The sequence below is a fragment of the Rhynchophorus ferrugineus genome, unplaced genomic scaffold, assembly GCF_030347505.1.
Source record: "Rhynchophorus ferrugineus isolate W39M unplaced genomic scaffold, kcgeb_rfMv2 rfM9, whole genome shotgun sequence".
Taxonomy (NCBI): Eukaryota; Metazoa; Arthropoda; class Insecta; order Coleoptera; family Curculionidae; genus Rhynchophorus; species Rhynchophorus ferrugineus.
This window is the reverse complement of record NW_027472588.1, coordinates 2788191-2811992: the sequence shown is the minus strand read 5'-3', so window position 1 is coordinate 2811992 and position 23802 is coordinate 2788191. Positions and strand designations below refer to the sequence as shown.

Genomic DNA, 23802 nt, shown 5'->3' with positions numbered 1-23802 from the left:
TAGAGATTTGGTGAAGATTATTCGAAGTCCTTTATTAGTTAGTAGCATCTTATGTTAATGAGACAATAAAACTACGTGTTGAATTATTTGATGATTTCCATAATCTAGAACGTACAATATTATTCCTACTATTTAACTTGTTTTTCATAACATTATTTTTTCAAATCATTTGGATTGAATACAATAACACTGATGATACGTTTTTAAGGAGCTTTATATGCTGGTACCGAAACAATAGGATCTGTTTAGTACCCAATTACAATAGTTAGTAAACAAAATACTAAGCTTTTTATATAGCTATGTAAACATTATTTTTTTAACACGCATATGGCAAATATAGTTTCTACAAAAAGTGCTTTAATTGCTGAACGTCCGAAATCCGTTAATATTCTGCGTAGGAATTCATAATTCCTACGGCGAATTTGATCGAAACATTTCGATAATATCACAGTCCTTTTATGGATAAAGGCATCTCATTTTTTTATTAGTAACGAGGTAAATGTCTGAATATACATCGTTAACTTTCTTTTAGTAATATCAGTTTCATCATGTACATAGAAGGTTTCTAAAAAGCATTTATTTAGAGAAAAATTTCGAGAAAGTTTCTTATATTTTATTGTTTTATATCTTTAGTCAGTGCGAATATAATATAATATTTGTATAGATTCAAATAATAATCTGGAAGATATCCTTATTTTCTTAAATTACGACCAATATTTATAACACTTTAATTTATTAAAAAAAACACACATACAGTGCATCAACATAAAAATAGAATGTTAAAAAATATTTATTATATATTACAGGCTGGTTAATTATTATTGTCAGCTAACTAACTATACATAAACACTATGAAGTCGAGTTTTAGCAAATTGGTTAATTAAAAATTGTATATAGAAATTATGAGCAGTAAGTATTAACCCACTCGTCTATCTTATTTATGACCCATTAAAAGCCTTATTGTATTTTAATGATTGTTTTGATAGAGTAAGATCCGATAAGTTGTCCATAGAATAATCACTGAACTTTTTGAAAGTTACCTTACAGAAGGATAAGTTACTTTAACAAACTTATTTAAAATTGTATATAAAGTAATATTTACCGGATGTGTCGTTAATTACTTTCTGGGTTTTATAACAGGTTTCACCAAAACTACATTGGCTATATTCTGTCAAAATAAGGGCGTTATAGATTTATGATTTTTTGAAAATATCTAGTTTTGTGCCTGAAAAGAAAAAAGCTGCTGAAAGTTATCGTTTGCTGCTAATAGAGATTTATTATGAGCACGCTCTAACCGCCGTATCGACAATTCAAATGTGGTGATTTCGACGTTAAAGACAAATAACGCCCTGATGGGCCGAAAACGTTTGAAGATGCGTAATTGCAGTTATTCGATCAAGACCCAACAGAAACACTTGCGAGTGTAGGCTGAGTCGTATGTTGTGCACAAGCTATAAGAAGATGGTTGCCACATGATTTGAATGACAGATAATTAGCAAATCGATAAGTCGTCAATGAAATGTTGCCTCAAAATTGTGAAAGGAAGTCATTTATGCATGCAATAATAACGGATGACGAAAAATAGCTTTACTTCAGAAATCCCAAGCGAAAAAATCATGGTTATCAAGTAGAGAATCGACTTGGCTGCTTGAAAGACATGCTCTTTGTTTGGCGAAACCAGCGTGGTGTCGTATATTATGAAGTGTTAAAACCTAGACCTGTACCGACAACAATCAATTTGAACTGTGCATTGATCGAAAACATCTATATAACATGCTCAAAAACATGATGAGTTGATTTTTTAGCATGATAGCGCGTCCTCTCATGCAAGAAAACCAGTCAAAGTGTTTAAATCACTTGGATGGGATGTGTTATCTCATCCACCGTACTCCCCAGACCTGGCTCCACCAAGCTATCACATTTTTGCATCAGCGGGGTCATGCTCTTGTAGGGCAGCACTTCGTGGATTTCGAAGAAGTTAAAAAATAACTCGACGAATGGTTTAGCTCAAAGAAGAAACTGTTCCTTTGGAATGACATCCATAGACGTTTTAAGCGAATGGTAAAATGTATACAATCAAATGACCAATACTTTGGAGAAACAAATTTCAACTGTCCGTAAAAAAGGCATTTTTTAGCGAGAAAAACTGAAAGAAATTACAGACACACCTGGTACAACCTTTGATATCAGTTTTTGGCCCGTTAAAAGCAATCCTTATTGCATATGTATAGTCTATTCAAAATGTCTTTGTACATAGGTCATCAAGATGTTTAATGTATTGTCTGCTGCAATTTGTAAATTCGTTTCATAATCAGACAATAGTTTCCTTCTCATTCTAGTTAAAAAGAGACATAATGCTGTCTGATTAGTTCGAACGCCTAAACGAATGAGTCTGTCAAAGTCGTCCGGTTGTCAAACGTATGCAAAATTCTTGAAAGCAATAGTGATAGGAGGTTATAACTCTGACCTATAAACTATTGTAGCTGTAAAATTAACTGTAGTTTTTAAACATACCATAGTGTTAAAATAAATTATATTTTATAACGTTTTTGTTCAATTATCTTATTTGGATTAGAATGTTGTATGTCAAAGACAAACTGAACTAAAACTCAGAGTTGATGCAGCAACATTACGAAGTCACAAATTGAACTGACGTATGTGCAAAATAAATTTGAACAGACTATATGTTTGATTATACGCTTATTTCTTTCAAAAATATTATTTAGAAATTGTAACATTCATAAATTGCTTTTTTTCTGCTTTTAGCCTGTTTTAAAACCAACCATATTCTGGTGTTTTGCGACTTTTAATAATAATAAAGATATCCTCTTCTCATTAGTTGATCATAAAACGATTTTTCGCAATATTTAAAAACTAATTTAGTTTTTTCAGCGTAATGTCGTGTTATACATCTTGGAGTCGTGATGGATTTTACTCTAAATAATAGACGCGATGGATTTTGCTCATTACTCAGCCATTGTCTGTCAGTATACGATTATAATCGTCTGGATATATATAGCTCATTATCACACTGTATATTAATACACTCGTCATATGTAGAACAAAACAATGATAACAAACCTTCTTCATTACTGTGGTAAAATAAAATCTGCTTTTTTTTGTTTCTTAAAGCAAAAAAGTCCGCGATTTTCAATAAGAGACGATGATATGATACCTTGGAGTATGTATACTGATGCAAAGACAATAAAACAAAAAACAACAAGAGACCGGCGAAGTCCAACGATTGTTTATTATATACGAGATAGCTATCACGTATACTGGCTTCCCCCAACCTATAACCCCACCGTCGATCCTCCCACTTTTGCGGCGATACACTCACAACTGCACTTGTTTCCCCGTCACACTGTCGGTAATCGGTGCAACCAATAACGCACGTGTCTCACTGAAGAGCCCGAACAAGTGGGTTAAAATTAGTATTAATGTAGGTTATATTTAGATAAGAAAAGCAAAGCGATACCGCCGACCAGAACCTAGCGCAAAGATCGACTGGTTTGACGACAATGCACGGCTTGGCTACGGCCTTTTTGCTAAAAGGGAAAACTCGAGCGACGTTGCCGCCGCCTCTACTATACGCGATACGCTTTCTAGTAGGATATGGTTAGGTATTAGGTATCTAGAGTAGGAGTGCCGAAAAGATATCGATATTTTTTAAAGAAAGTCTCGTTAAATGTAAATAAAATATCGAACTTTTGTTTTGCGATATTTCTCTCCGGTCATGTAGAAAATTAGGGTGAGAGTGAAGAAATGGATTTGTGAAAAATAAGTATCGACATTCTTTGTTCGTCGATATTTCGATATTTTTTTAAAAAATCCCTAATAAATTTTATCCACGGCTGATATCCCTAACCCAGAATGTGATTATTCTTTGTTGATATTGTCACAAGTACACAATACATTAATTTGTTATTTATTACTATGATATATGATATTAAATATATCATATATAATATATAATAAATATATCATATATATATATATATATATATATATATATATATATATATATATATATATATATATATATATATATATATATTTAGGGTAAATGATGTGGCTCGGTGAATGGAGGTAAAACGAAATGAAACAGTGGTGTTTACATGATGTGACCGTTATTTATTGACAATATAAAAAAATGTGAAAAATACAAATGATAAAAAGGATGGCAGCGGAGTTATCTGTTGACGAGGCTTGGGCAGTCGATCGTGGCACGTCTAAACCAAACGAGAGTTGAGCACTGAATGACCGAAATACCCTTCAAGAACATCCCAGATAAACGTCTCGGGGTTGCCGCCAGCTATTCGTTGTCGGGTTCCAGTTGGCACCCCGCCCGTGTTCAACATCTAGGATTATATTTCTGGTTAATATATTTTAGTCAAAAACTTCTTCACCTCTCCCAAAATACATTCTGTGACTCTGGTACGCTTTCTTAGGCTCCATATTAACTAAAATCACCATCCTAACTGATGGATTGGCAGAAAGACTTACCCTAGGGCATATAAGGGCCGCCAGTTACGAATCTGACAAGCTCTCGTATAGTTTCCGAAATATAGGCCGCCAAAATACATTCCTGTGACTCTGTTGAATTTTGTCGCTCAGCACAATACCTAAATCCGCTACATTAAGAGAAGGTAAATAATTACGGAAAGTAATTACGGACCTAACAAGAATTTCACTTTATCTAGTATAATTTCCGAAATATAAGCCGTCAAAATTCAACCTGTTGATCGTGCTATGCTTTTTTATGCTCCGCAATTACGAAAACCGCCACATTAAGAGCAGAATTGGCGAAAGAACTTTCTCTAGGGCTTAAAAGACCTGAAAATTACGAACCCAGCAAGCATTTCAATTTATCTCGTATCTGTGAGGAAGACGATGAAGCTTCGCCATGTTTCTTATTTCTTCTCGTGTCCCCTTGATTCATAACACAAAATTGGGTCGTTATTATTTTAATTATCCGCCTTCATTAACAACATGAACTCAAAAACGCTCAAAACCCAAGCAGGACTAAGCCAAAGAGCAAAGTACTGCCCTCTTTACTGACAGAACTGGACTAAATACACCGTATAAAAATGCGGAAAAGATATAAATGTGGATAGGAGCTTTTGCGTAGGATGTAATAACTAATATAACTGATAGATCAGAACATCTACAGAAAATCCTACTCAAATGGTGATGATTGAGCTAGGACTAATAATTATGTAAAATGAGGATGTAAAAAATATAAAAATCGAAACTTCTAGAAGCCAGAAAATATAAGCGAATGCTAAAATCAGAAAAACCATGAATTTATAAATATCAAATTAATTAATAAAGAGGAAATATCAACCAAAACTAAAATTGGAAGTGTACAAAGCAATTTACAGACCAACCTTAACTAATTGTGTACGACTAAAGAGAGACAAGTAAGACAGAAGTAGCAGAAATACCTCAGACAAGTCAAGGGTATAATATATATTGAATTTACAATAAACATAACACACCTACCTCACTAAGTAGTACAAAAGGTGTTTCGAAATGAATTTTATTAGTCCCAAGTGGCAAAACAATAAACTAAGATTATTATTATAACAATTTAAGCTAACTGGTTGCAAAAACACGAAGAAAACATATAAAATTTTCTAGAAGAAAGACAACAAGTTCACAATATTCTAAAAACCATCTAGTAATTAAATGAAAGAATGTAATAATGCAGCTTATTCGCTAGGTCTAGATACATCTGATTTTTCTCACGCTTCAAAATACCCAGAAATATAATCCCAGATGTTGAACACGGGCGGGGTGCCAGCAGCGCCAACTAGAACCTGATAACGAATAGGTGGCAACCCCGAGACGTTTATCTAGAATGTTACTGAAGGGTATTTCCATGGATTCAGTACTCTACCATCGTTTGGTTTGGACGTGCCACCATCGACTGCCCAAGCATCGTCACCAGGTAACACCGCTGCCATCCGTTTTATAATTTGTATTTTTACATTTTTATATTACTTCAATAAATAACGGTCACATAATGTAAACACCACTGTTTCATTTCGTTTTACCTCCATTCACCAAGCCTCATCATTTACCCTAAAAGAGCATTATCTTCAAATGGATACTTGAAATTTCATATTTAAGTTAAAATTTACTAAGAAATCTTCGTCAACTTAATTATCCACTTGAAAAAATAACATAACATTAAGAAAATTCATAGAAAAATTAAATGTTAACACCGTAAATAAGGAATCTCTCTCGAATTTCTCATATAACGCTAATACAGTGCTAATAACTGACAAAAATGTGACATATTCATTCATCAGATTATTTGTATTGAAACAGAGGACATACTTTTGAAACTATTTCCAATACATATAAATTATATAAGTATAGGAAGTGATTATTGATCGAGATCACCCACATCAAACAGTAGTAATGTAAGCAACACGGACGCCTAGGAAAGATGTATTGGATCTCTGGATTTTAATTTCATTAATGATTAATACATGATTTTATGATTTTACATGATATACTGATTTTATACATATACATATAATACATGATTTTATCTTTATTAGTCTTACTACTAGAATAAATAATAAGAACTAGTCTTGGGAACTATCGATTGAAATCGACTATCGACTGTTTAGTAATTGGCTACTTTTTACTATCGACTGTTTCAGTCGCTATTTTTGGTTCGACTGATTTTACTACTATTTACTATCGACTGTTTCAGTCGTGTACTTTTAGTTACTATTTTTGGTTCTACTAGTTTCATTCGACTGATTTTTAACGGCCTGGCTCTGTCGTTTTAGCCGCGACCTTGACAAAAATGTACCCAATTTATGCTTACATAAATTTAAATGTAATATATACAGTTTTGTGATTTTATTGGTAGTTTGCTTTGCTAACAATATATTGTATATTAATAGGGCAGCATTTTGGAACGATATTTTTCAAGATTGTTAATGTAATAGGGTAAAACGATTAAGATTGTGAATGATAAATAGTAAAATACTTTTGACTGTTCTTATGGTAATAATAGGTAATATTTCGATTAGTCTCTCGATTTTTGTTAAAAAATATTTTCGTTCAATAATAAATAAAACTTTATTTAAAAAAATTTCTAGTAGTTATTGTGCGGTCATTTCTAATTATGTCATGAATTAGTTTTTTCTTGTATAATTAGGCATATCATTATTCAGTATTCAGTAATTACTTTTTTCCTTTTCTATTTTAAAGTTAGTACGTGAAGGAATATGTACATCTCCGTCTCCCTTATACAACCGTTGTTAAATATTATCACACATAAAATTAACTGCCTCAAGCAATTATCTCCGTCCTTTCCTCTCTCACAATTTATATAGAAAAGGCTTCGTACATCTTCGTCCGATATCACGAGCTGATAAAAATACTCGAACCGTGCATATGACTGAAATAGTAATTACTATTTTCAATCGCTAGTTTTTTGACTATCGACTGTTTTGCGACTATCGACTGTTTTCAATCCCTAGTTCTCAACGCTAATAAAACAAATAGATATCAAAGAAACGTCAGATGGAGCCCAACAACACTTTAGCCAAGGCTCAAAATTGAACAGAACATCAAGAACATTTATTTCAACAAGTAATAACCACCAGATAATATAGTAAGTTTGCAAGAAAAAACATGCAAGAACAAATCTAACATTTAAACATTTTCGAATGAATGTTTCCAAACAAAGTACAGACAAAGTATTTCATTGGCTGCTTTCCATCTTTCGATGGTATCAAGTCCCACTATATAATTACCAGACAATTATTCTGTTAATGATGTTCAATAATATAAAATGGAAAGTATCAATAATATATACAATTAAAAATAGTTGTGCAAAAATACTTCTAAATTTCACTAATATAATAACTAATATGTTTAATAATATTTTGATGTAATAGTGTAATTGTTTTGTTATCGTAATACAGCACTAAATATATTTTTGACACATAGCGTTGAACTATATCAAGCTATATAAGCTCATTATTCATTTTATTTACGTGTCACTGGATTGAACTCGACTCCTTAATATGAATTAACTGCTCCGTGTCATTGTAATTCGTCTAACCTACGCCCTGGTGATTTAATGAGAATTTGATACCAATCCTACGACAGACAAAGCTTAATAATATTGTTCTGTGGCCGGTTATTTGTAACACTTGTATTTTTAGTGTGAACTGAGATGTTAGCTTAGCTCTAACATTTGAAACCATGTTTGGCCAGTAATGTTTTTTTCAGTAAGTCTTTTTGTTGTGCTTCTCGAGCTTTGATATAAAGCATTCCTTCTCTCTCTGCGTTATAAATATAATGATGGTACAATTTCTCAATATTTGGGGTGTTGTATGGGAATGGATTTCTGTTATTTTGATTCCTCCACAAGCTTAGAAGCAGCAGATGGTCATTCTGACAAATATCTATGACAAGAAAAATACTAAAACTGAGTTCAAGTTTTGTCAATCTATGATTGGTGTTAAATGAAATAATTAATAAGTTAGTAAATGAAAAAAATATAAGATATAAGTGGTATATCATATATTCTGGGTCTCTCAGAAGGGTGTTAACTCACTCAAACTTTCCAGGCATTAAGATGTAGGGCTAGAAGGCTACCTCATCGAATACTCAATAGGGAACACTTGAGATTAGTAAAAAAGGTAATTTAAACAGTGAACAGTGTATTTTTAAGTAACTAAGTATTGATACAATTAAAAATTAAGCTGTTGGGATTTTTATTGGAAATATTATTATAGTATATTGCAGCTGCACTAAATATTAGTATAGAGACTATGACTAAAGTGTCTACATACCTTGATGTTGGTGACATTCGAGATTAAATTTACGAAACGTATAAAAACAGTGAGTAGTTCTAGTAATCAATATAAATATAATTTAAAGTAAAAGTTGGCAATATTGCGACGTTTTGACGTCATGAATTGAGATGACGTGAGTTCGCTGCTATTTTGGATAGACCATAGCAAGTTCTGCTGAACCGATTTGATTAAAATTTGGCGTCACCCTAATCTATACGTTCTTCTATCGTATCAAAGTAAAACTATAACAGAATTTGAGTTTGTACTGTTTTTAAAAAATTCAAAAACGTTTAAAAAATGGTAACAATGGTTTCTTGTTTTTCCGAACAGCCGTAATATAGCGAAAACATTTTTTTTTTACTTTGATACGATAAAATAATGTGTTGGCAAGGCTCACACTAATTTCAAATAAATCGGTTTAGTAGAACTTGAGATATCGTGTTAAAAAAATGTATAAAGTTTGGTTTTCAGATGCCACGTCACTAAAACCCCTACATCTCCGAGAATAATAATTTTTGAAACATATATTTAATATGATTTAGAGAAGAATTAACATCAGTTAGTCATCAAATCATCAAGTATCAAAAATGCAAAAGAAACAATTTTTCAAGAAACCAAGTCCGGTTAATCTCACGCCATCAAAATGTTCTTCCTTCCCAACCTATTTACCATTACCATAATCATATTTTTTTGAGGATATATGCTCTTGTTTATTGATTTCGACAACGCCGAGGAAACAAATACATCCTGAATATTTACGACGGCTCCCTTAATTTGAATTCGCGTTAGTCGAAGACGGCGTCCATGTCGCATAAATATACACTGTCTTTCTGGGCAATATAATATTACACGTGGCTCAAAATTTAATTATTCTATGTGTTCACGGTCGTGCTAAATCGCTTCTCCTCCGCGGCGGCTGTTCGCTTCTCGGGCCACGTTCAAAACGTTCAAGGTCGGCCCTTTGTGTCCCACTGAACGGCCCGACGTTTGTGGAGAGATGGCGGGTGCGCCGCGCGTTGCCATATTTCCGAAAAGTCGCATTTCCTTCGACAAAACCTGATCCCGTCAATTTTGGAAGTATGTTATTATTTTATCGAAGTTATCAGGTTATAAATTGATTTTAAAGGATTTACAACAGGTGGTGTTACTGTGTATTGAATTTCTTCGGGTATATTTATACAACAAAACAAAACATATTTTCACTGCATTGAAAATGTCTGAATTGTATGAAGTAAATCGCGGGAAGTTTTACCTTTATGCTTCAATTAGAGGAAAAAGGCGGATGAAGGTCATCGAATGCCGTGTGAAGCTTGTGGTAACTATGCTTCATCGATTTCAACATGTCAATACTGGTTGAAACCATCAATGGGGATCACTCGATACAATCACACAGTCGATCACAATCGACTACAATTGATACTGAATTTGGACAGAAGCTTGTACTTCAGGATGTATGGCAAGCAAAAGAGGATTGCATTAATTCAGTTGCTCAACTGGGGATTATTGAAAGTTAAACACACCAAAAGTTGAATATCATCAAAAGCAAACTGGCGGACTAAGGAACAATCGATAGCCACAAATAATCATTTTATTGTAAGCTCCCAGTCTAGGGAGGTATATATTAAAAAAAAAGCTCTGGTTGTTCTAAAAACTGTTGCGTGTTTAGTCAAGCCGTAAGATTGAATATAGTGTATTTCATTGTATATAAACACAAGATATAGATGATATACATATGTACATTAAGCTTTTAAAATAAAATTCATAAATACTGCTAATCCAGAAATTCTTAATATACTATGGATGAGTACTGAATGAAAATGATACTTAGATATTATTTAAAGAAACTGTGACTAGGTTTTTTGGGTAGTGCTACTTCTTGCACGATTATCATCATGTTTTTATCTTAACTTAATAGCAACATGCGCATTTATACAAGTAGAATAGAAGTTTTCATGTAAACCCTACATGTTTCATAAGTTCATTCATTTGGCACTTTCGACAGCTCTACTAAGAGGGGGACCTCAATTTTTATCTTAATACAAGAAATATCTTTGTATTCTTACAATTCAGCATGTTAAAGCATCATGTTCGGCATGTTAAAAAGAAATGAACAGAACTACCACAAAGAGCCGATGGTACTAACGGTCAGTGAACAAATTAAACACACAAACGTCAAAGAACTGTTTTTTTTTGTTTCTAATTCTAGATTAACCAGCTAGAACCAAATAGTCTTTTACTGATCTTCCTTAGGTTCGGGATAGAGATGTTTTGCGAGTGACAGAGACCCTGGGGTACGACTGGGACTATCGTAGTTGGTTTAGCTACTGAGGTTTGTGGATGGGTAGGGTTTTGACCAAGTTGTTATAGTGTTCTAAGGCGTCTAGGGAGAATTTTACTGTCCCTGAGTATGACACTTTTCACGAACGGGATGCCTGATTCGAGTTCAGTGTTCACGTTCTGTATAAACCGTGGGGTATTGAGTAACGCGGACTTTTTTAGACTTTAACACTTGAAGTAGTGTAAGTAGTCTTTCAGAGACGTACCTGTACCACACCTGTGCGCCGAAGAGGCAGACTGGACGGACTAACGTCTTATACAGATTTGCTTTCTGGAGGATTAGAAGTTTGCATCTTCTGCAGAGGAGTGGAAATAGTAGGATGCACATGGACCATTGGAACCTGCGGTCGAACTGGAGACCGAGATGATACCTCCTGAGGCCAGGGGACAGGGTCTTTTTCGATTTAGACGCCATAAGCGCAGAACTCCTTCTTACGGTGGAATAGAATTGACTGATTTTGCTCGGGTTAATCTGCAGTCGATCAAAGAACTGCAGGACAACAATGGACACACCCAGAGATTGAAGAGACAAAAACCTTTTGAACTAATATGGTTATGGGTAAAATGTACGTGTTTTAAAATTATGTGGTGTACGCCACTACGAGCACATTCATAGAATGCTCATTAAGTTTAGGCCTGAAATAGTTAATAACTAATTGTAATATGTGCCATGTGCATCAAGCAAGAAAAAAATACTGTCCAAGAAAGAAATCCCAAAAAACCTTAGAATATCTAATAATCTCGAAATGAATATCTAGGTTTAATGGTGCTAGTGATCAGTGAACTTAAGTCCAACTATCGTGAAAGTAACAAACACTAATGAGCTTTGCTAAAGATTGCTGTTGAGGTATCATCTTATATAAGTCAAACACAAATTTTATCTCACAGACAATTTCCGACGATCTAAAGAAATAAGGATTAGTATTGCGAGGGTCACTAGGTATAAATTATCCAAGATACCTACGAAAACGTTCTCGAACAAGAGCGGAGATTTATTACAGCCACCGCAGAGGCCCGAGCTTGAACAGGTCGCCATTGGAGTGAAAACGGACTGGTAATTAGCACGATCCTAGCTACGGCCTCGTCGATTGATTAAAATTGAAAATACGCCCCAATTTAGTTGTCAATGGGAGATGGGAGAAAAAATGTAATAAAACGTCGAACTTTGAGCCAGCCGCCGTGCTCTTTTGTTCGAAATTAGGACTGACGTTCAAAAGAGGTGGACGTATTTCCATTCCTAACAATAAATTTAAAAAAAAGGGGATAGCGCTTTTTAAAACAGATAGTGTCACAATTAATCATTTTGAAAACGATGATCTGGTAATCTGGTATCATTTTAATGAACACAGAAGCAAAAGATGAAAATTATTTTATAGTAATTTGTAAGTTGTCACTAATTTGTCTTTAATTTGGATGTTATTAATAGCAAAAAAGACATATCAAGAACTAATTTAACACATACAGCCTACAGGGCGAAAATTTACAAAAACCTTTTCATCGATATAATTTTTTTGTCTGATTCCTCAAGCTGAATCAGCTAACTACCTCGGCACACATCTCGATGGTAGGTTAAATTGGAAACATCATGCTAGACAAAAAGCAAAGCAGATTAGACGTAAACTCAAGCAACTGTACTGGTTAGTCGGAAGATACTCTCAACTTGTCCTAAAATCAAAGAGATTGGTTCATCAGTCAATCACAAAGTCAAGTTTGAGCCATGGAGTTGCATTTCGTCTTAAAATATGAAATAAGGTTGCTGAATCATAGCAATGTGGAAGCAACACAGCTACTGGACAACACGCAGGAAATCAGAAGATTGAAGCAAACCAAACCACACGAACTTCTTTAGTGTATAAGTGGATTTTTAACATTAGCTTAAGTAATTTAGTTTTATTTTCATTTTGGATACTGACGTACTAAACCCATACCCGCATTGCTTGTGTTGTGTATCAATGCAAGTATAACAGAACAGCAGTAATAAATTGATTAATAAATTAACCTTTTACTAAGCATTACTGTAAGATGTAATTAATATCAAAAAAAAGTTAAAATGAAATGTTTTGTTCATTCATCAAGCTTGTAAACTTATCGTACTCAGTTCCCATCATCAGTCAAGCTTTCAATTAAAAAAAATAGCAATATTATATTGGTACAGGGTAAAATTCTTGATTAAATAACGGTACGTCAATCAAATATGTCAGACATCAACAAAAACTGACTGAAAACCACACTAAGATTAATAAACTCAAAAAAATAAAAAATCAGTCCCGGTGGAAATTAATAAGCTTTCATGGGCTGCTTCTGTTAGTTTTAAAGAAAATCACCCAAAAATAATCGGGGAAATTGTTGCGAATGTTATATTTTCGACGTTATTTGGCACAAACATCTTTCAATTCTCGAGTTTTAGCAAGAAAAAGAAAGAAAATAAACCAATCAAAACTATAACTAATCAGAGCAAATCCGACAATATTGGCCTTAGTACCCCGAAAAATTATATTACCAACACGTTTACACCTAATTTACCATTTTTACTCTTTTCTTTATTCACCTGTAAAAGAAACATTACTCACAATATCAATCAAATATACTACCCCAAATACCAACAGTATTATGGAAACCCCTCGGGGCTTCCAGCAAGATTAATAAAGCGGTAAGAACTCAACCCCAGTGGAAATTATCGGTCTTCTTGGAGTTCCACTGTTAGTTAAAAAAAACCTGAAAAAAAAGTCGTAAGATTCTTCCGATTGTTTCATTAATCATTTAAGAGCGATATAATTTTTTTAGATGCTTTTAATTGGCCAGTAAAAAGAAAATAAATACAACAAAATAATTATACCTCTGGAATTAAATATTTTTGGACCTATTAATAGTAAATTGTTAACCATTTGGGACTAATAAAACATTTTCACGGTTTAATTTAAAGAAAAATGTTGCCAAAACTTGCTCAAATGCTGTTACCAGCTTATAGTAATAGACTGAACTGATTAAAGCATGTGAATATTGGTTATGGTCTTTTAAAAATGATGATTTGGGTATAGTTGACGAAAAAGGCCAACCGAATACGAAGAAATGTTTGTTCACCGGACATTATACCTTAGAAATTTCATTTTTGTTTCATTTTCATCGAAAAATTGAGCCCAACAATAGCCAACAACAAAAAACCCTTAAAATTAAACCATAGCCTCTGTTATCAACAAAGGTAAAAATAGAACACAGAAATATCTATTTGGAGCATCGAAATCAGAAACGGTATAAAATCCTTGAACGATTTTTATAAATTACCCAACTTCCCATACCTCAGGTCAAGTATAACAAAAAAATATCAATACCGAATGACCCTCCGTCAACCCCCCGACCTAATAAGAAATCAGAAGCACCTCATCAGGACGTTTTCCCCGGAAAACCTCGTTTTCGACAACGACTTGGCAACGGCGTCGCCGCTTCGATTCTTGCGGAATCCCCTCGAAAATAGACCCGACCGCGCCGCCGACACCGAACTCGAAATTCGGCCCGTGTTGCCGGCTCGTCGCTCCGCGCCGTGGCGTTAGCGAAAATCAATTGAACGGTTGTAGAAGTGGAAGGCGTCGCGATTTCGTGTCGTGACCTTCTGAGGTCGACGACATGATAAGATCGGGAGCCGGCTGTCATTCCGGAGTTGTTACACGTCGCTGCACTCACTTATCGGTGTGTTACAATTGCTATCGTAAACGCACGTGTATTGCGTAGAGATGAAGCCGGCAACGCGGCAGGAGGAAGAATGATGTAATGGTTTGCGGAAAGAATGCGATCAAAACAAAGCTGGGGAGCTGACGTAATATACGGAGGATAAAAAATACGCTCGAATAATTTAATTTCTATTGTTGTATTCAAAAGAAGAAAAATTTATTATATTGATATATATTATATTGAATTCCTTCCAAGGTATCAAATGATGGTTTTATATTATTTAGTATGTCAACTATTGATGGAGACTGGATGAAAATATATTACGATCAAAAAGACCAAACCAGGTCTAGAGATGATATCATGTCTTTTAATGTATTAATATGTTACTGTATTAATTGATTTTTTTTAAATTATTAGGTGCTGGCATACATTTTGGATACAAAGGGCCGGAAAATCGAACCACAGTGAAAATCAAAATATCACTTCAAACCATTTCAATATCCTGGTTAAATTGCTTTTTAGATGAAGAGAGAGAAGATTTTTCTGTGACATATTGGGGGTGAAAAGTGGATTATTAAGTGCAAAAAGTCATGGGTTAGTCCAGTAGAGCCATTACCATAATCTTGGTGTGCATATGGTGGGATCAGCAGGATGTAGTGTTTTACAAACCACTTACACTGAATGAAACTGTTACTATAATGATGTATTGTTACAAAAAAGACCAACAATAGTGAGCAACAGGTGTAAAATCATCCTCCTGTCTAACAATGCTCAGTCATATGTTGCAAAAGATGTACAGGATAGTTGTTTCTCTTTTATTCTTCAATTTTAGAGTTATAATATATTGTAATTTATCAAATCAATAATATTCATCACCAATTTTTACATTATATTAGTCTCTGTCAGATTATATAGTAACAAAATAGGTGCAAATCAACAGATGCAAAGCATTTGTGACAAAAAATATCCTGTACTGAGATGTATCACTTTCTGGTCACTTTAAACTTTGCATTTTTACGGCAGCAGTCCAAATATTTTTAAAATACTGTTAAATATAGACAGATTGTTGCTAGTTTTTTAAATAACAATGATTAGCCAAATCGTTTTATTGATTTTATTACATTATTCTTGAACCAGAACAATAATAAGCAATAAAAGGAACAAAATAAGAAAAGATACAAACCTCGCGAGATTTAATGAAGAATGTTAAATATTTTAAGACCTGCAGTATTAATTAATCACAACAGAACTCAACTTTGCTTAAAATTCTCTTAACGCTTACAACATATTCTCATTATTTAACCTTTAAATCACACTGCAATAAACTAAATAAGCGTGTAAAACATTGTAATGCTTTGTCAAAATGTGTGATTACTCTATTGGAACGTATGCTATCATTAAACTCATGTCCCATACCAAATAAACAAACACAAACAACCGTTAACGCACATTTGTAAACAAATAAACAATCGTATAAGTCAAGGACCCTGTATTACTAACTGATAACTTATGCAACCAAATACGCGCCGACCCCGACGCCATCTATTACTTAGACGCGTTACAATTTTGTTATTAATAGATCCCTGTAACTCTTCCGATTCATAATTTATATTTAAAACAAATTAAAACTGTACAAATAATAAATGTCTTAAGTTATAACTTGGAAGACTTGGACATGGAGACAGAACCTTCTCTATTTTCTTCGATTGTGGAATAAATACGGTTAAAGTTACTTACCCAGATGATGATTGGCTTTCTGAAACAAAATAAACATAAATAGGGATTAGAAAAAGTCGATGATAAATGCCGCGATACTATTTGCGAAGGTCACCGAATGTGACCTTGTGGTTTTAGATAATAATTTGTTTTTATGGTCATAAATACCTAAATTAATGACGTTCTGTTTTGGTGCGAAAGATAATTGGCCCAATATAAGCGAAATTATTACTAGCCGCGTACAAGGTGCACTCGATATGTGACAGTCGATAGAAATTTTCAATTATTAACCTGTCATTGGGGAAATTCAGTTTGGAAGAATAAAATAATTTACAGCTTCTATTATCATTTCAAGACAGTGGAAGTCAATTAATGTGTAATTACGACTTAGGAAGTATGTATTTTAGAAATTCACAATTATTCTATAATTATATCATTACAAGGCGTCTACGTAAAACTAGATAATTTTTGTTTTAAAATATTTTTCACTGTAAATAATAATATGACATTTGGTATAATTCTAAATTATATCCGACACTGCAAGTATATATAAAATAATGCAGTTACTGTTTTACTTACTTTTTAAAATGTCATCATGATTTTAATAATTTCCATCATGAATAATTTACAAAATTATTGTAAAATATATGAGGATTTTTAATATAGTTAATGTGGATGTAGTTTTACAATTATATAAACAGAATATGGTTAAGTAAATCAATTCTTGTTTTTGAAGGTTTTTATTGTAACAAAATATGGTACATTTACTGTAAATTACATTCGACAGAGATGGTTCATGTCAAAATATGTATTTACCATTTTGTAGACTGTCGGTTTTCATAATTAGTTACAAATAATTTTAATGTAAGGTAGGATAATCGAACCTAATAAGTGTATGTAATTTTCGGTTTTGAGTATTTTTTTACTGTAATAAAAATATACCATTTTCTATATTTTAGAGAATATTATAAAATATTTTCATGAATGGTTGTAAATAACTTTAAGATGTATAAGAATTTTACAAATACTTTTGTTCTAAACAGCAAGTCTGAGTAAAATTACATGTTTACTTTATTAATACTTTTAAATATATGTACAGGTGTATGGTTTATGCGTTTTTTCAAAATGTTTTAATTTTTAAGTATAACAATTGTACAAAAAAGGATAGAGCATGTTTATGGTTCCAAATTGAATAAATATGGCAAATAATTACACTGTGGCTTTGTACTTTGTAAATATTTTAATTATTTTCAATTATTTTGGTATAATATTTGGTATGGTAAGTTAATGTAAAGCCATATTTTTTTTTACACTTCTTCACAGAACTTCACAGTTCTACAATTATATTAACAGAATATGGTTAAGTAAATCAATTTTTGTTTTTGAAGGTTTTTATTGTAACAAAATAGGGTATATTTATTGTAAATTACATTTGACAGAGGTGGTTTATGTTAAAATATGTGTTTACTATTTTGTAGACTTTCGGTTTTCATAATTAGTTACAAATAGTTTTAATATAAGGTAGGATAATCGAACCTAATAAGTGTATGTAATTTTCAGTTTTGAGTATTTTTTTACGGTAATAAAAATATACCATTTTCTATATTTTACAGGATATTATACAATATCTTCATGAATGGTTGTAAATAACTTTAAGATGTATAAGAATTTTACAAATACTTTTGTTCTAAACAGCAAGTCTGAGCAAAATTACATGTTTACTTTATTAATACTTTTAAATATATGTATAGGTGTATAGGTTTATGCATTTTTTCAAAATATTCTAATTTTTAACTAAAACAATTGTACATAAAAGGATAGAGCATGTTTATGGTTCCAAATTGCATAAATATGGCAAATAATTACTATGTGGCTTTGTACTTTGTAAATATTTTAATTATTTTCAATTATTTTGGTATAATATTTGATATGGTAAGTTAATGTAAAGCCATATCTTTTTTCACAGTTCTTCACAGAACTTCACAGTTCTACAATTATATTAACAGAATATGGTTAAGTAAATCAATTTTTGTTTTTGAAGGTTTTTATTGTAACAAAATAGGGTATATTTATTGTAAATTACATTTGACAGAGGTGGTTTATGTTAAAATATGTATTTACTATTTTGTAGAGTTTCGGTTTTCATAATTAATTACAAATAGTTTTAATATAAGGTACGATAATCGAACCTAATAAGCCTATGTAATTTTCGGTTTTGAGTATTTTTTTACTGTAATAAAAATATACCATTTTCTATATTTTACAGGATATTATACAATATATTCATGAATGGTTGTAAATAACTTTAAGATGTATAAGAATTTTACAAATACTTTTGTTCTAAACAGCAAGTCTGAGTAAAATTACGTGTTTACTTTATTAATACTTTTAAATATATGTATAGGTGTATAGGTTTATGCATTTTTTTTCAAAATGTTATAATTTTTAACTATAACAATTGTACATAAAAGGATAGAGCATGTTTATGGTTCCAAATTGAATAAATATGGCAAATAATTACTATGTGGCTTTGTACTTTGTAAATATTTTAATTATTTTCAATTATTTTGGTATAATATTTGGTATGGTAAGTTAATGTAAAGCCATATCTTTTGTTACAGTTCTTCACAGAACTTCACAGTTCTACAATTCTATTAACAGAATATGGTTAAGTAAATCAATTTTTGTTTTTGAAGGTTTTTATTGTAACAAAATAGGGTATATTTATTGTAAATTACATTTGACAGAGGTGGTTTATGTCAAAATATGTATTTGCTATTTTGTAGACTTTCGGTTTTCATAATTAGTTACAAATAGTTTTAATATAAGGTAGGATAATCGAACCTAATAAGTGTATGTAATTTTCAGTTTTGAGTATTTTTTTACGGTAATAAAAATATACCATTTTCTATATTTTACAGGATATTATACAATATCTTCATGAATGGTTGTAAATAACTTTAAGATGTATAAGAATTTTACAAATACTTTTGTTCTAAACAGCAAGTCTGAGTAAAATTACATGTTTACTTTATTAATACTTTTAAATATATGTATAGGTGTATAGGTTTATGCATTTTTTTTTCAAAATGTTATAATTTTTAACTATAACAATTGTACATAAAAGGATAGAGCATGTTTATGGTTCCAAATTGAATAAATATGGCAAATAATTACACTGTGGCTTTGTACTTTGTAAATATTTTAATTATTTTCAATTATTTTGATATAATATTTGGTATGGTAAGTTGATGTAAAGCCATATCTCTTTTGTGTACTCTTTATTTTCCAATAACGTAATACTTTTTTATTATTTTTGAACCATTAATTGTATTTTGATCAATAATTAGGATCGACAATAAATTATAACCTTCAGTAACTCTTCACTAGTTTAGTATAAGATTTAATTTTTACAAATTATTGTTTTTGATTTTACAAATAGACATTGTTCATTGTTTCCTAAGACATTGTGGCTTCAAGACAAATGGTGAAAGAAATGAGATGGGATGTTGCTTCTCTGTAGCAAACTGCTTTTTTTGTATTTAAGTTGTGATTGTAATTGTGGTGTTCTGCATGTTTTAAAATCAGTTTTCCATGTCCAATCTCTTTGTTTCTTTGAAAGGTCGTGTTGCCCAGGTTATTGTTGTATATTAAATTCTATTTTAAAGATAATTTTTATATTGAAAAAAAAATCAGTAAAAATTTAGTCATACACTTGTGGCCACCGCTACGACTCTTTAGGCCACCAGGAATTCATCAACAACAACTACAAAGGTTGGAAACGCCGGTGGATAATTGTAGGAATGTCCGTCGGGTCGGTCAGTCGGTCGAAATGTGTGTCTGCCGCCGCGATTATTTGTCAGAACACTCACTACTATTTTTGGAAGGAATTTGCACGAGAATTGAAAACACTGGTTGAAGAAATACTATTTATTTTAGTATTAAATTATACATGTGGTCAACGGGAGAATAGACAGGATATTAGGTTAGGTAAAGGAAGTACGGTAGCGCTGTGGAAGTGGTACTATTACAAGGGGACGGAGGAGAAAGGAAAAGAGAACGAGACGTCGTCGTGATGGTCTTTTATAGCCTGGAACTGCATGATACCAATCCACCGGCGTTTCCAACCTTTGTAGTTGTTGTTGATGAATTCCTGGTGGCCTAAAGAGTCGTAGCGGTGGCCACACACTTAACACATTTTTCATGCAATTAAATTAAAAGAACCGACTACACAACTAAATGAATATGGAACTAGGCCCGACCATTGTACCCTCAATGTTCACAATAGTTGATTTATAACCCGAGCGATTATGTCTAATTTTAAAAACGTTTAGAAATAATTGCCGCCCATTACAGTTACGTACCAAGTCTCCCAACAAGCACTCTCTGCTACCGCTGGGAGTCGTCACGAAATTCCTGATACCGGCCGCGGCCAAGCTCCTGGGATCCAACGAGTTGCTACGCGGTTTCTGATACGGTATATCCGGATCTCTGTGTTTGCTCTTCATCCATCGAAAGTAGTTGGACATGGTCGACGAATATCCCAACGATCCGTCGCGGTAATGTCCACGGATCTTATTCAAAGACGGCTCAGCTGCTACTGGCACGATTTACACAAGATGGCGAGTCGAATTCATTATATCAGGGATGTTGCACTTTTCACAGCTGAACTGAACATTAACTGTTAAATATTTCGTGTTTTCTTTTAAATCGTATGATTCTTTCTGGAATATGCGCTTTTGAAGGATTATAAGGAACCAACAAGTGGTCATTGTTATGATGGAAATTTGTTTGTTGATCTATTGGAGGATAATACAACTCTATGCCTTTTTTTGACTTTGCCTAAAATGTATTTTATCATATTTCTATTCATTATATTCCAATTTTTATTAATTATAACGTTAGAGTAAATTAACACTATTAAGCCATAATATATCCTAATTTTCTACGGTTTTAAAATTCGTTTTAGAATTAGACAATATTTTTCTTCTCATTTTACTCTAGTTAAAAAGAGACACAATGCTGTCTGATTAGTTCGACGACGTAAACGAATCTGCCTGTCAAAGTCGTCGTCCGGTTGTCAGACGTATGTAAAATTCTTGAAAGCAGTAGTGATAAGAGGTTATAACTCTAACCTATAAGCTATTGTGGCTGTATAATTAACTGTAGTTTTTAGATTTTATTTAGATTAGAATTTTGTTGTATGTCAGAGCCAAAGGCCAAACTGAACTAAAACTCAGAGTTGATGCGGCAACATTGCGACGTTTTGTCGCAAATTTAATTTTAATTTATATAAATTTAAATGACGTATGTACAAAATAACTTTGAATAGACTATGGGGTTATATTGCTCGATATTACGAATGGATTTTACATTTTATAAGTAGTCTCTTGACTTGGAGAAACCGATTGTACTGTTTTTATGCACTCATTTGACATATTTCTTCTACCGTTCATATTTTACTTTTATATGATAAAAGATAAATCATTTAGTTGTGAATACTGACAAACCACCAAATATATATTTGGTAAATTTCAGTCCTATGATTATGTACTTTAATTTTGTATAAAAAATTTGAATAAAAGTACAATTTTGAAACGTGAAAAAAAACAAGGTTATGGGTAGCTATATGGATAATGTTGGTATGTGTTGGTTGTGGTGTTCGTAAAAATTGTAGCACTTTTAGATTTATTTGTCATCGATGAGGTATTTATAAGATTACGCGAAAGGGTAAAATGCAATTAATATCAATCTAAGGTTTTCCAAAAGTACAAGTAGCAGTCAACTAGTGATATTCCAACAGCAAAAGAAATAGTACTTGGAACATTTGCCAATGACACTGTTATAATGGTAAAATATATATCTCTGTCTAAGGCTGTAGCAAAAGTGCAAGTAGCTATCAACAAGATCTACAAATGGACTAGAGACTGAAAAATACAGTTTAATAATTCCAAATCTGTCAATGCTAATTTTGCCTTGCGGCAAAATGACAAAACCCTAATTATATCACTAGACGGATGCCCGATTCCTCTAACAGAATCGGCTAAATACCTCAGCATACACCTCGATAGTAGGTAAAATTGGAAACATAATGTTAGACAAAAAGAAGACCAGATTAAACTCAAAATCAAGTAACTGTACTGGTTAGTCGGAACATACCCTCAACTTGATCCAAAATCAAAGAGATTGCTTCATCAGTCAATCATAAAGCCAATTTAGACCTATGGATAGTATACGAAGTGATCCAAGATTTCGTTTTAAGACATAAAATAAGGTTGCTAAATCACAGCAAAGTGGAAGCAATACGTTTAAATCGCTGATCGAGCAGCGCCATCATAAGTTTCTAAATGATGATTTGGTTTGAAGGGTTTCGGCAGAAAATTTCCGAAATATCAATTGAAGATTTGCTTCAGTTTTCCAGTTTGAGCTTCCCTTTTTGTTTCTTCATACACGTAATCTGTCTCCAGCATCAAATTTACCATTCTGACACCTAATCATATCACTTCCCGCGTCTCACGATATGATATTTTACGTTACTATCTCCATTTATCATGAATCTTTTGATATATATTATCTGAACCATCGTGTTATTTATGCCACCTTAATCATTTTCATAAAGAACATAAAGCTTTTTTTAAAACATTCAACCAATAACAAGACCAGTTGGATTTTTCTCAGACGAACAGGAATCATAAATAATAACAAAAGTAGGTCAATATTTATAGTTAATATCAAGGCGTACTGCGATCGTGTTTTTTTCGAAAAATCACCAAGCACCACAACTCTGTCACCTTATTTAGATTGGCGCTTATGATAAGCAGGCTTAGATAGTTTGTTTGCTATCTGACGTTAATTTTTCTCTTGCTTCGTAGTCACGGTGAAGTTCTGGTGAGACATTGACGGCGCGTCATTGACTCTTGCCCTTCATTGTTTATTATTTCGATTTAACGTGTATTGAGACGTAAAAATTAATTAAATTTTTTTTATTAAAAAAAATTACAGCGTCATTAATAGGTAACCTTCACCAATAGACTCAGATCTATTCATGCCTTACATCAGTTGTTGAAATACTGATAGATAAAGCGTGTGAATTAATTTTGAGGGTTTATTCTTCGTCCTCTTTAGACCAAAACATAAACGTGATGAAAATCTGGTGAGTCGTCATGGTTTCGTTTAGTTTGTATTGGAGTCACTATTATTTAACTTATCGAAAGTAAAACGTATATGTTTTTATCGATGAAGAATATTC

General features: G+C 32.5%; 1 protein-coding gene and 1 long non-coding RNA gene across 2 annotated transcripts in view; both read right to left on the bottom strand.

Moving 5' to 3' along the window:
* The window catches only part of LOC143202545 (uncharacterized), a 32524-nt gene extending 29304 nt beyond the window's left edge, over positions 1–3220 (bottom strand). The window contains exon 1 of the long non-coding RNA XR_013007177.1: positions 3082–3220. This is a non-coding gene — a long non-coding RNA (uncharacterized LOC143202545). The remainder of the gene's footprint in view (positions 1–3081) is intronic.
* SNF4Agamma (SNF4/AMP-activated protein kinase gamma subunit) overlaps positions 1–23802 on the bottom strand; it is a 167229-nt gene that overhangs the window by 84134 nt on the left and 59293 nt on the right. The window contains exon 9 of the mRNA XM_076414122.1: positions 16575–16593. Coding sequence (XP_076270237.1) covers positions 16575–16593 — 19 coding nt within the window. The remainder of the gene's footprint in view (positions 1–16574; positions 16594–23802) is intronic.